The 17,013-nt window shown below is 36.9% G+C and overlaps 1 protein-coding gene across 1 annotated transcript; it reads left to right on the forward strand.

The window, feature by feature from the left end:
- The first annotated feature begins 241 nt into the window (after positions 1 to 241).
- Positions 242 to 16,644, forward strand: dcaf13 (ddb1 and cul4 associated factor 13). The gene is made up of 11 exons (XM_057834896.1): positions 242 to 443; positions 1,022 to 1,221; positions 3,336 to 3,443; positions 3,538 to 3,627; positions 7,186 to 7,341; positions 8,900 to 8,977; positions 9,048 to 9,130; positions 9,249 to 9,413; positions 9,630 to 9,765; positions 14,290 to 14,453; positions 14,925 to 16,644. The coding sequence occupies exons 1-11, from the start codon at positions 374 to 376 to the stop codon at positions 15,010 to 15,012; spliced, it is 1,338 nt and encodes a 445-aa protein (XP_057690879.1). The 5' UTR covers positions 242 to 373; the 3' UTR covers positions 15,013 to 16,644.
- The last annotated feature ends 369 nt before the right edge of the window (positions 16,645 to 17,013 follow it).

Raw genomic sequence — 17,013 nt, forward strand, 5'->3', positions numbered from 1 at the left:
TACATACGAGTATTATATTTAATTTGAAAAACATTGTTTTATTTAGCTCTGATTTTTGGAACTTCGTTCCGTGATGGTTCCTAGTTCTTTGTCCTAATACATAAACTTTAGCCTCAGATATGCATGTACAAAGGTACTACACAATATTATGTGGGAATTCGAGGTGAACATCTACGTTTATTTGTTGTGGATTACAGGACACTTCCTCTCTGACGTAACCAGGAGGCGGGCTGGAACAGACGTCCCATAATGCATTGCAGTTATCGTATACGGACACTTCCGTTTCAACACATGTGCGGTGGTTTTTGTATTTGTATTGTTCATTTTAACACCGAATGGAAGTGTGTTTTCATATTCTTCTTCTTGCCTTAAAATGAAAGTAAAAGTCCTTTCAAGGAACCCGGACGACTACGTCCGGGAAACCAAACTAGATATTCAGCGTGGTAAGTGAACTGGTCGAGGCTAACTGCTCTTCGTAGCTAGTGTTGGTTAATGCAATTAAAACTAATAAATAACATAACAATCAAAACCATAGCATCGTCTTGTCTTCTTTGTAGATGCGTTCCCTTATTTTAAAGCGGAATCATGAAGACCTTCTCTTAATGTACTCTGATTTCAATTATCCAAACAAATACTAAGCAATTGGGCTTTGCATACCTCCGAAAACGATGTGAGAGCTGCCCGTTTGTGGTTAGAATTACTGTTTATAGACAACTAACAAACAATCATTTGAAGGATGGCTTGAAATGATGTACGCGGGTGACTTTGACAGCATTTTCGACTGAAAAGTCAACTTCTTGGAGCGGAAAAAAAATATTCAAATAATATACATTGAAAGCATTGTTTCAACACACAAGAATGCATTTTATACATGTGCTGTTGTAAACCTAAAGTGTAATTGAGCTGTGTCCTACCCAAGGACTTAAAATTATGTGTAATTTGTAACAAAATGTTTTTTATCACTGATTGTCTACAAATGAAAATATGTGATGTAGTTCTTTGTGTCTATTGTTTCCATCAGTTCCCAGAAACTATGATCCTACTCTTCACCCATTTGAAATGTGCAGGGAATATACTCGGGCCCTAAATGCCACCAAGCTCGACAGAGTGTTTGCAAAGCCATTTGTGGCCTCATTGGATGGACACAGAGATGGAGTAAACTGTATGGCCAAGCACACCAAAAGCCTCTCCACGTTGCTGTCTGGTTCTTGTGATGGAGAGGTAATTATTCACTTAATATTTTTTATTTATTTATTTTTTTAATCTTTATTTTATCAGGCAGTCTCATTGAGATTAATATCTCTTTTACAAGAGAGGCCTGAGTACAAAGAAATATTCACAAATATCAAACAACACAAAATACACTAACGGAAACAGTTACAATAATCAGTAAAAACATCAGACAAAAGAGATTTAAAATCACCAAGATGAATGATTGAAGTTTAAGAGTAGTTTGCAAATAATTCCATTTAAGAGGAGCATAGTAGCTAAAGCCAGTTCTGCCAACATTAGTGCGAGTGAATGGAACGTTTAGGGTTAAGTAGTTGGATGATCGTGTTATGTAGTTACTGGATTTGAATGACAGGAGAGATGTGAGGTAGTTCGGAAGTTTGCACAGTAAAGCCTTATAGATGAATAACATGATATGGATATTTCTTCTTGATTGTAGTGAGGACCAACCAACGTTTTGATAAAGGGTACAATGATGAGTGTGGAAATTGTCATTGGTGATGAAACGTAATGCACTGTGATAGACCGGGTTTAACTGTTGAAGAGTTGATGGAGCTGCATGACAGTACAGGATGTCCCCATAATCAAGTACAGAAACAAAAGAAGATAATACAATGGTTTTTCGGTTAGAAGTTGACAGGCAGCCTTTGATTCTATACAGGAAGCTAAGTTTAAATTTAAGTTTACGGATTAGATGATGAATATGAGTATATGAAAGTATATGAATGAATATAAGTTACTGTCAATAAGGTCTGGTAATATAAGGTCTGTCGCGATAAATTTTAGTGGGCGATAAATTATCTCATAAATTATTGCGATATGCGATATTATTGCCTCCCCAACTTTTTCTTTTTTTTCAAACCGATTTACAATATCACAGTGACGATACAGAATATATTAATAGATCAAGTACACCTATTTAAACGCAATAAATATTTACTCTTAAATTCAAAAATACTTTTTTAAGAAATCACAACCAAAAACAATAGACCATCCCTCTTTTAATATTTATACTTAGAGGTGTGCGAATTTCCGATTCGGCCGTGGAAGATTCGAGAACGATTAAAGAACATCCAAATTCCAATTATTGAAATATGCCAAGTAAAGCGGAACTGAAAAACAGTCAGCATGGTCTTTGGGATGTAACGAGGAACTGACCGAGAGTAAACTTCATACTACATCATTACCCAGGTAATGACAATGCTCAACTCACGGCTCTGGCTCAACTCATGCCGCTAAATAAAAAAACATTAATACCTGACTGCTGCCGACAGCCGCTACAAACTACGCCCACATAATGCTACGATAGATATCACATGGATAAAGAACTAGATGCGAAATGACAAGACTCCGCAGCATTAGCGGCACATGTACAGAAAACTGGATGCGAAATGACAGACTTGCCGGCGTTAGTAAACAGTCACCATCTTAAAGCAGAAGACTTTCCTGAAAGGCTGTTTTTGCGAACCTTCCAAGCTAAGCTAAATAACTTTTTTTATATATATATATAAAATAGTCCTAAATCGGCAAAATCTTGACTTGAGTTTATCTTTAAATGATGAAACTGTTAAAACTTTCACAATTTGAAAGAAGAGAGAAGAGAAATTATGGAATAACGGGAGCAAATTTAACAACTTTAACGGTTGATTCACAACATTAAATTAATTGAATGTAGTTTAAAGCTGCTGATACAGAATTTTGAACTGTTAACTGGATACTGAAATAGCCTTTTATTTAAGCCTGAGAGGATTTTTGTACAATTTTTGCAAATAATGTACGAAACATTAAAAGCAGCTAATAGCTGAAGGGGGGGAGTGCATCAATATTCGTTTAATAATCAATCAATAAAACAGTGAGTTTTTATCACAGCATATTTCATACCTGGTAACAAGGAAGCCAAACTTTTTTACAGCACGCCTGCCGCACGCACGTGCACGCAGGTGATAAATCGCACCGGGGAAAATTACCGCCTTTTTTATTTCCCGTGCGATAAATAGAATTATTGCATTGCGACAGGCTTACTTAGTATACATATATTTTATAGCTGAGATAATTGTGTGTGTATTGTGAAAACACTCAAAAGGTCTCTCTTCATTGATTCATAGGTAAAAGTGTGGAATCTTTCCAAACGTGAATGCCTCTACACATTCCAAGCCCATGAAGGTTTTGTTCGTGGAATCACTGTCCGTTTTTGTGGAACTTCCTTCTTCACGGTGAATAGTCCTTTTGTCATGCCAGATGTGGCTATTGATTTACTTCCCGGTAGTTTTTATGTATCACTTCTAAGAAGAATGAGTTTTCTAACAGGTGGGGGATGACAAAACCATCAAGCAATGGAAAATGGAAGTACCAGGTTATGGTGAGGCAGTGGAACCGCTTAACACTGTTCTGGGCAAGGTATGTAGAGTACAACCCACTTGTTAGTACTGCAATTTTCGGACTATAATGCACAGCTGGCTATAAGCTGCCACCCACCAAATGTGCCACAAAAATGGCATTTGTTCATAGATAAGCCGCACCGGACAATAAGCCGCAGCTGTCCTCACTGTATTACGGGATATTTATACCAAACGATATTGACCAGCAACACTTTATTTGACAGTGGCGTCAAATAAAATTGTCACAGCCTGGAGCATCACAGCTCCGCACTGCGTGCGTGTAGCGTCACTTCCTGTTAGTTTTTCTGGACCGATACCAATTATTAGCAGTTAGAGGGCCGATAAACGATTTTTGGAGCCGATATTCATTTGCAGTAAAAGTGTAAGAAATTGGCGTTAAAAAATTGAATAATGCAAACACTGAACTTCATTGAAATGCCTAAAGCATGTTTATTGAACCAAATGAAAAATAATAGCTCCAGAAGTGCCTGAATTTCCTAGACTCAGAAATATCTCTTATAAAGTTGAATAACAGGCTAAATAAATAGCTCTTTGGAAAAAAAGTGTTGTTCCCAAAAAAAAGAAAAAAAAAGTAAATAGTTAAAATTTCCAAATATCGCCCCGATATATCTGCCGGCCTATACATCGGTCTATCTCTTTATCCTGGAGCATCACACCTCCACGCTGTGATGCTGCACGTAAAGTACCATAAGCCCACCCTACTCTGGTTGCATTCACAAGCGAGGCAGGGTTAAAGCGGACTGAGACCTGCGAGTTTTGACCGGACCAGAGTTTGTTTTTTGGTCCGAACTAGTGTTCGGATGTACATTCACATATACAAAACTAAAGTTGCACCGATACCGATACCAGTATCGGCAGGGGCGCCGATCCGGCCCGAATTGGTGGTATCTGTATCGACGAATACCAACATTTAGGGCGCCGATACCATCTACTGGCATCATTTGAACGCAAATATACTGTCCTCCCCACGTGAGCTAATTTCCCAAATCATTACATCTATATGTCTTTGTCTAGAAACTATCACACTTGATTTACACTTTCGTCTTCTATATTACGGATGTACTTTACAACGCATATCCGCAATGTTACGCTGCTCATGTAACATGGTATTCACAAACGATTAGCATGCGTAAGCTAACGCTTGCTGTTGTAGCGCTGATAGGATCAGAAAGGTTAAGACCGTGGGAGACTCGGCAAACTCATGGTTTCATGATGAACAATGAGTGGCAAATTAAGAGTGCCGTAATTCAAACTCGTCCTGTTTGTGAAAGTCGATTGTAATATGGTGTTGTGCAGTAATGAGCAGAAGTGACTTCTGTGGCCAGAAAACACTCAAGCGGCGCAGCGCGCACACTAGATATCATCAAATAGCAATCTAGATGTCCTATGGTAGATCCCATGCCAACTCTCGCGCGCACAGACTAGATATCATCAAATAGCAACCTAGATGTGCTACATTAGATCCCTTGCCATTAGCTGCGTGAGCCCAGAGCGACGCGTAGTCCATAGACTACATTGATTAAATAGAAACCGCCATGACTGAATGGAAGTTAAACAGGCCAAATCAACCCATACCAGTGACTATAGATAATGCTGCAAATACTGTTAATTCAGTACATGTTACAGATGGACTTGGACCACAAATAGGATGTTTAAATATAGCTGCTAAGAGAGCTGCAGCAATCAACAGTGTGACCAACTTTACAAACAGTAAAAATTGTTCTCAGCACTTATATACAAAATTTTTCTTCAGATCAGTAAGAAGTAAGCACATAAATATTATGCACTAAAATGCTTGTTTATATAATGGCAGTAAGCCTGAACGATATATCGTTTAAACATCGCCATCGCGATGTGCGTGTGCGCAATAGTCCCATCGCAAGCACGTGCGATAGTTTTTCTTTTTTTTTTTTGATCCACATAAGCCTCACTTTCTGGTCTGCGCACAGCCTCCTACCCTCCCTCTCCCAGCCTTTTGATCCTCTCAGTCACTGCGGCACAACGATGGCTTTGATCTGGCCAAAGAAGCAGACTTCATACGGGCATCTGTCAATCATCGTTTAACTTGTTAAACAGTTGCAAGGAAGTCGCGCTGGAATGAATGTGTGTACTGTGGGGACGTTGGAGACATTTAAATGCCAGAAGTGATCATGAGGAGTTTGAAATTTCTACATGTCACTTCAACGGTCACAGCTAAAGTAGATAAACAGAAGCATTTAAAAAAGCCAAGCATTTATCTGCTACAGTACTTTATTCTTGTTCAAAAATGATTTGGTTGGACAGTTATGTTTAAAACGTATCATAATTATGACATTTGAAGTGCTTAAAAGCCATTTATTTATATACATTTTTTAAATCACTTTGGGGGGAAAAGTGAGAAAAAAAAACATGTCTTATATGTATCTCTTTCCAATGCTAAATCTGAATAAATACATTGGGCACAAAAAACACACACAAAAAAAAAGGGGGGGGGGGGTGCGCTACTTCGCGGTTTTTCACTTATCGCGGCGGGTTCTGGTCCCCATTAACTGCAAAAAACAAGGGATGACTGTACACTGTGGTGATGGTGAGTCATCTAATGTCTTTCCAAACAGCTATTTAAGTCATCTTGTGAAAATTTCTTGAAAAAAATATATTTACTTTTTTTTAAAATATCGCAATATAATATCGCAATATATCGCAAACCCCCAAAAAATCGCAGCAATAGTTTTTTCCAATATCGTTCAGGCCTAAATGGCAGTTATTTTTGCTTGTTAGCAAAAAAAAAAAATATATATATATAATAATAATAATAATAACAGTTGTATTTTCTGTTTCAGAGCATTAAATGTATTGAATTGTATCAAAAATCGTCCCGAACCGTGACTTAACTGTATCGTTGCACTCGTTATACGCACACACACACACACACACACACACACACACACACACACACACACACACACACACACACACACACACACACACACACACATATATATATATATATATATATGTGTGTGTGTATGTGTGTGTATTTTTTTTTTTTTTTTTTGCAAACAGAGTGGTATCGGAATGGTATCGGCCGATACTGCACAGCCAGGTATCTGTATCGGTATCGGGCCCAAAAAATGGTATCGGTGCAACACTATACAAAACGAAGCAGACCATCAGAGAAAAAGAACTGTGGTTCGTTTAAAAGGGACCAAACAGTGCTAGTTTGAAAGCGCACTTAACGACATCCATCATAAGCATTTATTAATGCCCATGACAGTGTCATGTCATAATCGTGACACTTTTGACGCTGCTGTCAAATATAGTGTTACCTATTAACCCAAATAAATTAACAAATAAGCCACACTTGACTATAAGGCGCAGGACTCAAAATGAGGGGAAAAAAAGTAGTTGCTGATGATCAGAAAATTACGGTATATGGTTACCGTACTTTATATTTTTCTGTCAATGACATATTACTACATTGCCTTATCCATTTGCATAATTGTATGCTATATAGGTACACAAAAAGATAAAGTTCAGGAAAAGGAAGATTGTGAAAATAGGTCCTTGTGCTTTGCAGACAGTTTTCACAGGGCTTGACCACCATCAGCATGAAGGTTTGTTTGCAACATGCGGCCAGCAGGTGGACATATGGGATGAACAAAGAAGCAGCCCTATCCGTTCTTTTACTTGGGGGGTGGACAGCTTCAGCTCTGTTCGTTTTAACCCAGTGGAGGTGAGTCTTCATTGTATCTTTTTATTATGCAGAATCTAATTTTATCTCTGAGTAAAAAACGGTTTTCATTGTTGGCTGCATTACGTGATTGTTGAAGAAAACAAACTGTTCTGAAAGTAGTTTAAGATATTCATACCACTTGAATATTTTCTAAATTTGTCATTACTAAGGCTTTTTACTGATAGTTTTTATGCAATGGTGTGCATTGTACAATGCAGCATTAAGCCAATGAGTTTTTGATAAAAGAAAATCTTAATTTTAGTGCACAATATGTGTACTTTTTTGTGTGTGTTTAGCTTTACAGTTTACTTCACCTCGCAATAAACCGGTTGAAATCATCAACATTGACTCTTTTTGAGGGACCGGTCAAAATATGCTGAACTAGTCAGTTTGCATATGTCTTTGGTCAATTAAATATGACATGGTTGATCACTAGGATTGACCAAAAATGTTTTTGATCACTTAAAATCGCCCAGCCTTATTCATTGATTTTCTGTGACGCTTATTCTCACAAGTGTCATTATAAATTCAAATGTAAAAATATTTGGTTATGTGATAACACAAAGCCATGCACAGTTATTAGGTGGAAAAAAATATACATACATTATGCAATCGAATATCACTCCGTGATTTTTAACATGTGTTTTAAAAAAGGGAGCCAGAGTGCCAGGGTTGGGCTCAAGGGCATTTAACATAGAAGGTGTGCCAAAGGTAATATATTCAGTTTTGCTTTCGTTAAGATGTAAAAAGTTTTGCGCTAGCCACTGCTTCACATCGCATATGCACTCCATTAATTTAGTGAGAGCAGTTTGTTCGTTGGGTCTCAGGGGGAGATACAGCTGCAGGTCATCAGCATAAAAATGAAGAGATATTATGTTTTTGTACAACTGATCCTAAAGGTAGGAGATAAAGTGCAAAGAGAACAGGCCCTAAAATAGAGCCTTGTGGCACCCCACAAGACAGAGAAGTTTATGAGGAGGAAAATTCCCCAATCATTACCGAGAAGGTCCTATGTTCCAGGTATGATTTAAACCACTGTAGAGCGTTACCACGGATACCTATAAAGTGTTCTAAACGAGATACAAGGACAAATATTAGCGCTGCTGTATGTATATTTTTGATCCAAAATTTTTGCGGTTTTGAAACCTTGTAGTTTTCATACCACGGTGTACCTTGGAACGGGTAATTGGCACATGTCTAGTGTCAATTTTATTTCATTTTACAAATAAAGTAGTGCATGCACATACTGTGCAGTCCCATTGTATTCACCATACCACATTCATAACAACCTCAACCTTCACATTTTTTAAGTCTTTTATTCATTCATTAAATTTTTGCAAACACCAGAATAGTACTCCCCATCTGTGTCAAAAATCAGAATTAGTGTATATCGCTTAACCTACGCGATGTAAAAACAACCCAAAATTGGGTAATGGTTTATATGTAAAACAGTATAGTTTAGTTCACTGTGTAATTTGAAACATATAGAAAGTAAGCGCAGACATAAAGATAGTATCAATTCTGTTGTGTTGACCTTATATTATTTTTCATTTGTCAGACCGAACTACTTGCAAGCTGCGCCTCTGACAGAAGCATTGTACTGTATGACATGAGAGAAGCGACACCACTTAAAAAAGTATGGTGATGCCACTTTTTAGTTGTTCGTTTCAATATTTGTTATTCAAATGCATTGTTTTCCCCCTTAGGTCATTATGACGATGAGAAGCAACACATTGTGCTGGAATCCAATGCAGGCCTATTTCTTTACCTCTTGTAATGAAGACTACAAGTGAGTAAACTGATAACATTCTACGTTTCCAATTTCATAACAAATGTACTTTTTTGACACCGTTGTTCTTTGACACCATTAAGAAAAGTTTGTATTGTCCTTTTGTCCATCCCTGCAGTCTTTACACATACGACATGAGATATTTGGACAAGCCGCTCCTCGTACACACAGACCACGTTTCTGCAGTGCTGGATGTAGACTATTCCCCCACTGGCAGAGAGTTTGCATCTGCCAGTTTTGACAAGACAATTCGCATTTTTGCCAAAGATGCGGGCCATAGTAGGTAAGTACAAGTCAGAATTTGTTTCAAATAACATCAAATTGAGATCAGAAGGTATTGAAATGAATAATTCATCAAACACAAAACAGCATGTAAAAATATGTTGAGGTAAGACTGAAATCAAACTATTTGACTGATGTCTAAAACACAGGTTAATTGATGAAACTGGGATGACTGCTTTTTGGCTTGTACGTTTAATTTGTTTACTTGTTTCCCTAGGGAGGTCTACCACACCAAACGCATGCAGCATGCCATCTGCGTAAAGTGGTCAGCTGACAACCGCTATATTCTTAGTGGATCTGATGAAATGAATATACGTCTGTGGAAAGCGAATGCATCTGAGAAATTGGGAGTGGTAAGTACCTTTTTTTACTCAGGTAAAAGTTTGGAAATCTGCTCAAGTAGACTACACACTTTTACATGAACCTGTTCAATCTTGCTCAAATGTCAGACATGTCACAGAGTCCTGATTTATTACCTGACACCCACCTTGGCTTTGTCAGGATAAGTTAAACATTCTGATTGAGGGCACGATCACTTTCATTAAGTGAAATGAACCAGCAGGAGGAATCCTGAAAGAAATGCACTCACCTGTGCAGTTGTTTTATAGAATGCTGTAGAATGATGATGTACAACTTTTAAAGACCCAACAGTTTCTAAAACTGTTAACCAGTCAGAGAGTGCAGTTTGTCAACACAAAAGTAGCTTCCTTTATTTTGTTGAGTTGTCATTATCTGTTAGATAAAATCTCCGTTAATGGTCGCGAAGTATTTTAATGTTGCAAATACCAGTCATAGCTGTGTAATAATGATCAATGCTGCCCTGCCCCCGTTTCAAGCAGCCATCTTTCATTCCAAATCAGTCACTTCTGCTTATTCTCTTAATGCTTCCGTTTGGAAAATTGGCTCACTTTGCAGATGTTTTACTGTCGCTCTCTAAGGCAAGATTTATTCAAGAGTATTGCACTTAAAGAGATCAGACGGGGCCTGCTCCTATCAGCAGTTTAAATCGACCAATCACTTAAAGCGGACCGCTCGCAACATAATGAAGCATTAACAATCAAGCTGAAACTGTCTTTCATTATCAAGAAATACTGAAATGCTGAATCAAGGCATCCGTGATAACTTCTCTTTTAGTTGCTGCATTTCACTTTTTTGTTTGGAAAACTTTAAAGGCACAGACAACACCTTGTATACATTGCCTTCATGTGAAAGACAGTCATATTTCAGTGTGCAAATTGCGAATTTGTTTGACTTCTGATAATGGAGAACATAATTATAAGAAAAAGAAAAAAAAACATTTTGCGATGTTGATGTCAGGATGGTATTACAAATTGTGAATAAATACTGAATGTAAGTAAGTGAGCGAGCCAAATTTCAGTATTTTGTTCAAAATACAACATAGATAAGTCAAAAGTGTAAACTAAGAAAATGTATAATTTTTAGGGAAACATGTTGATTTTAAATATTATGGTCCCAGCAAACCTCAGACACTGCCACTCTGAGAAGCTCTTTTGTATACTAAATCATGTTTCCAGTGCACCTAACCAGGGGTAATTGGTCTTTCACCTGTTCGTTAAATGTGCAATGGACTTTTCCAGACTCTTAAATCCCACGTTGTTGACAAGCTGGAGTTTCACATCAACATATTCTCCCCTTAAAGTGATACAATGTCTCGGTTTAAACTTTTTACATGTCATCTATGTTCTGAAATTTGGCATTTTTACATCATTGCTAAGCCTGTCGCGATATGCAATAAGTCAAATTATCGCACGCTAAATAAAAATGAGGGCGGTAATTTTTTTGGCTGTGATTTATCGCCGCGTGCATGCGTTCATACATATGTGCGTGCGTGTGGTGTGTGCACTCTGCACAGGTGTGTGTTGATTACGTATGAGACTCCAGCAGCTTTTACATATGTTTTTTGGCCATCAAAATGCCGTGGAATTAAAGTTCAGACATACAAAATAAGGAAAAACTTTTATATTAAATATTGTAAAACATCAGCATTGCTACATTGAGGCTAATGGAAAAAAGACAATGTACTAACCACTTTAGTCTGCTATAAAACAATGACAATCTTCTCCACAACGCAAAATTGCGGTTAAAAGGTGACACATCAAGCATGAAAACTCGCTGGATTAAAAAATTTGCAAGCGATGCGAGCAATAGAAAAAAAATCTATGACTGATACATTATGCATGACAAAAGAAGTGCATTTTGTTTTGGTTTCTTTTTACTGAGTGTAAAGCTTCCGGTTAGTGGCGTAGCAAATGTACTTCCGGTGAGCATTTCAAAATAAAAGCATGTCATGTTATGATTTCTGGAGGCAATCGAATATACTTTAGATTCTACACTAAGAATAAATTTAAAATGACGCCCATTATGAAAAGTATGATTGGCAATAGTAATATGATGTAATACATCGCGGCAGACCTAATCATTGCGTTATTTTCATTAACATTTTGTATAGTGTCCCATTTTTTTTGGAATCTTAGTTGTACAAATGGCCAAAACGTTATGACTGTTCAATGTGAAGCACTCTTGAATCCATGTTCAGCATAAAATGGACAGTGTCTCAAAATTCACCAAAACGTTCTGCTCTTGTATTGCTTAATTATTTTTAATTCATAAATACTATACTGAACTTATCTGTGGCTATTCTAGTCATGCAAAAACAGATGTCTACTCTTTTACAGTTCTCAGATATTTTTTTTCTTTTGTCTAAGAGGTTTGTCATTTTAACCCTTAAAGGCCTGCAACATTAAGCAATTGCGAAAGAATCCCCAAATTCTAAAAATAGGTCTTACTGGAACCTTTTTTTTTCTTCCAAATTTGCAAAGAAAAAAAAAAATAATCATCATCATAAAGTTGAATGTGTAATGAGCACTCTAATATTTAAAACCCTTACTAAATCCTGTTTTTTTTCCTCATGGAACCTGCAGATGCATGTGTTGAATTGCATCCTTTTTTTCTGAGAGAAATTTCAAAATTCTGAATTACTCTCAAATTCATGAAATTCTAAGTGTATCAAAGGTGATACACATGGCTATGAAGAGTTTAAGTTCATTATTTGTAGAGATGCACGATAATATCGGTCACCGATAATTATCGGCCGATAATGGCAACTATGACGTCACACAGATAATCCAGATAAAACAAAATTCAACCGATAATGCAATTCGATAATTATATACTTGATTTAGCCTCCAAATGTGCGCAATCAACAGTTTTGTCAAATTCTGCTATTTTTAAGGAGGTGTTTTTGCAGTGTAGTAATGTGATATATGTTAGGAATGGCTTACTTTTAAAGGCATTTTTTGTGCAACTTGGGTGTTTACTCTCTAAGTATTGTTGCCAAAAGCGTACCATTACACAATGTCAATGCCATTGTTTAGATGTTGGAATTTACTACTTGTTCACATTTGATGTGGGAAAAAAATAGCACCAAATTACATTTTTGCCCAGTAACATTTGATCTTTGTATACTTTAACATTTTACATACATATTTGAATAGAATTATCGGCGTGACATTATCGGTTATCGGGTGGAAGGGGCAGGAAATTATCGGTTATCGATATCGGTTGAAAAATGTATTAGAGCTGTCCCGACTAGTCGACATAGTCGACGTCATCGATGACGTAAATCCGTCGACGAGCACAACATCCCGTCGACGGTTAATGAAGGGTTAAAAAAATATATGCGTGGAAAGTTAGAATGTCGGATGCTCTGTTTGCAAGCGGGGAAAGCGGCACAAAGCCAAAAAATGCGCACCAGAGTGTCCAAAACATTGCCTTATTTCAAAGAAACAAAGGAGAGTACACTCTTCTGTCCTTTCTCTTCAATGCCAAGCTTGGCTGCACGTCGGCGGTGAATAAACACCTCAAGCGCCTTCACGCAGTTTGTAATTTTTTTTCTTTCATTTTTTGTACACCAGAGGGTGCTGTCGCCTTACTAAATAATAATGTTTCATTGACAATGGGCCTATAAGTGCTATTAGTATTGTTTTAATGCTAATTGAAAGGTTTATTTCATGTTATGGTTTATTTTATGGTATAGAAAATTATATAAGGTTAAAAGGTCATAAATATATACAGTATATACAGTGATTGTACTCAAGGGAGAGATTGTCAATGATAAGGTAAAGGCAATTCATATAGGCAATTCATTGATATATAAATAAGGTTTAAAAGGAAAAAGGTGAAAAGTTTTTGTTAATTTGTAATTGTGTTGCTTTATTTGTGCGCACCGTAGCTCTTACAGTGTGTTTACATCAAGGATGGAATAAAAGTTGTAAACCATCAGTTTAAGAGACCATCTTTTCAATCGGGATGCTACACTAGTTAATTCTATCAGCATTTGAACTCATTGTTTATTTGTGATTTATTATTGTTATTTACTTGTTTATTTGTACTTTAATAAATAATTTGAGTGTTCCAATATGTTTTTTGTGAATTGATAAGCGTCAACAAAAATTTCATTGCTAAATTGGTAAAAAAAAAAAAAAAAAAAAAAATTATTAGATTAGTCGACTAATCGTAAAAATAGTCGGCTGACTAATCGGGAGAAAATTAGTCGTTTGGGACAGCCCTAAAATGTATTATCGTGCATCACTAATTATATGTCATAATTCACTGATCCAAACACTTTATGATGATGAAACTTTTTTATTTAGAGCATGCACACACAAAATAAACAAAAAACATACAATATAATTCAACAAAAATAATTGCACTCGAAAGGGAGTGGGAAGAAGAAAAAACTTATTTTATCCCACCCCTGATCTCATTATCCAGCATCCTTACTCGTATGCATGTCAGTATATACTGTATGTGAGTGATGTAGCTTAAACCCAACTTTACTGTCTCCCACGATGTAGCTTGCACCCCGAGAGAGGGACGCCACCAACTACCGCAAAAAGCTAAGAGAGAAGTTTAAGCACTTCCCGCAGATCAGACGCATCTCGCAGCATCGACATCTCCCCAAGGCCATCTACCATCAGACTAAGGAGCTGAGGACAATGAAGGATGCTCGCCGCAGAAAGTGAGTCCTTTTTTCCATTCCTGTTTAGCGGGACTCATTGAAGGGCAGCCACGTGCAGATGTCCACGTGCATCGGTTATGGTTTGCTGCCAGATTTGGCATTTTTCTTTCCATTCACTTCATGGAAAATCCCCTTCATGGGGCTTCCCTATCAGGGTTTTTCCATTAGCTGTATATGCTCATTCACTGTTTGGATTGAGGATTGATTGTCCCACTTCAACCTCCTGCTACTAAGCCATGTTACACTGTATTTGATTCACCAGCGGTTTTCTCAGAGAGCAGGTTTATGTGTAGAATGATGTCCTTTGTATCGTTCATGAGGTATTGTTAGAGTGCATTTGTGTAGTTGTCAGTAATTTTGGTGTTTGATCAAGCAGTATTTTCCTCCTGCTGTTTGCTCACACCTGAGTCTTTCATCCCATCTGTTATCACCAGCAGACTTTTCTCACTATCTTTTATCCTTGTCTTTCAGGGAGAAGAATGTCCGCGCACACAGCAAGCCAGGAAGTATACCTGTGTTGTCTGAAAAAGAGAAGCACACCGTTTCTGTGGTCAAATAAAAAAAGAAAGTCACAACACTCTGGAGGGGCAACTCGCATATTTAGCATGTGAGCAGACTGTTCTCACTTGGGAATCTTGAAAGCATCCTTTCACTGGAAATGTTTTTACAAGTCAACACATTCACATTTAACCTCAAGTATGTTTTCTAGTGTTAGGATTTGATATGTTCATGGTTCCTTTATACCAGTACTAGGGTTCCTTTTACACAGCAGTGTGCAGTGAGAGGTTATCAGGGGCGGTTTAGGAAATAGTCCACTTTTACTGAATTGATCATGACTCTTACTATAATGTGTGTATATATTTATGCTAGTGACAGGCAGAACAATCCCTAACTTTGGAATTTGATGGCTTTCTGTGAATACATTACCTTTTTTGATTTATTCAACAAGCCCAGATTTATTACAGAGTACATTTCTGAGTAAAACAATAGTGAGCAATATATATATATATATATTTTTTTTTATCTTTTCAAACTTTTTCTGGTTGTGTACTGTTTGAGATTTTTCTTCTGTCAAATGGTTCCCTTGGATCAGAAGATGCCAGGAAACACTGATTTAATGCACATAATGTCATTGTCCATATGACTCCAACCAGTGGACGTGAATAAAGAATCAATTCAGCATCTATTTCCTTCAGACCTTCTGCTAGCATATTATCATGAGAGCATGAGAGAATGTTTGAGACATTTTAAAAAAAAAAAGAAAATTCCAGTGTATCTTTGTTACTTATTCAATGATGTTCAGAAATCTTTGTGTTGTAATGATATTGTATGTACTAGTATATATGATATGATGTGTATGATATTATTAAGCACCGGTTCTTGAAGCTCTGTAAATTCAACCTCCAGGGTTTCATGAAGGTTATAATGCAACCTCATTTTGTAGTAGTTTGCTTTTAAAAGTTTTTCAATCTGATTCAAATTTGGAAAAATCAAGTCAAAACATGTGAAGTCAAAACATGTGCTGTGGCATTATTTTGCATGAAGTCAAAGGTTTTCTGCAAGATTTCATTCAAATGTCATGATCCAACTCGTCAGCGTTTGATTCAAAGCATCTTAGCTACCTGTTGTTTGACGATTACTAATTTGATTACAGGTCTTGTGAGGTATTTCCTCTCTATCCTCTTAACGCTGTCCTTCAAATCCAATCACCACGACTACCTGAGCACAGCTGAGGCTGGAGTGACTAAGGTTTCTGAAACTTTGTAGTTAATAATGATAATATCAAGAAAGGAAACAAGGAATCGCTCATTATTTTTGTCTATACTATAAACATATGACAAAGTCTATTTACAGAATGATAAACTTGTAAAGTTTTACCTTCGAACAACTGATGTGAATACATTTCTGCCATTAAGGGGATGCAACTATTGCTAAATACATCCCTGTGTAATAATCTTGGAAGGAAACATTTGAATTTGGTTTATTTTAGCATTTTTTGTCCTAGCCCACATTGCACTGTACATAGCTGCAACTAGTGTGGTTACGATATTGTTTAGACCGGGGGTGGCCAAACATTTTTTTCTCTGAGGGGCACTTCTAGAAAAATCCAAAGATGCAAAGGCCAACTTGAAATTCTTCCACTTCCGTTTGTTAGAGGACGAGAATCTGGTATGAAAGATTGGGTTTTTAAAATGTATTTTCAAACATTAACTACTGCTATTCATTGGCTGTCAACCCTCCAGTCAACTTGGGTTGGACATCTATCACCGTCAATGGCTGTGAAACATGATCACTCAGAGCCTGCCTTCCCATTTGAAATGGGTTTGATGTCAGTAACAGTCTATGGTAGTTAAAGAGTTAAGGGTTAGAAGCAACAAATAATCCAGAGGTATAAGCCTATTGCAATATATATACTGTACATATACTAGTATTACATTATTGAAACTTTGCAGAACAAAGAGAACATCCAGTTACATAGTTCAAGTTATCACATTGTATGACTTTTTTTCTTTTTTTTACTTAGTGTAAAACAAATTTGTTAAATTGTCATTTCTCACTG

This window comes from Corythoichthys intestinalis, chromosome 4, assembly GCF_030265065.1.
Source record: "Corythoichthys intestinalis isolate RoL2023-P3 chromosome 4, ASM3026506v1, whole genome shotgun sequence".
Classification (NCBI taxonomy): Eukaryota; Metazoa; Chordata; class Actinopteri; order Syngnathiformes; family Syngnathidae; genus Corythoichthys; species Corythoichthys intestinalis.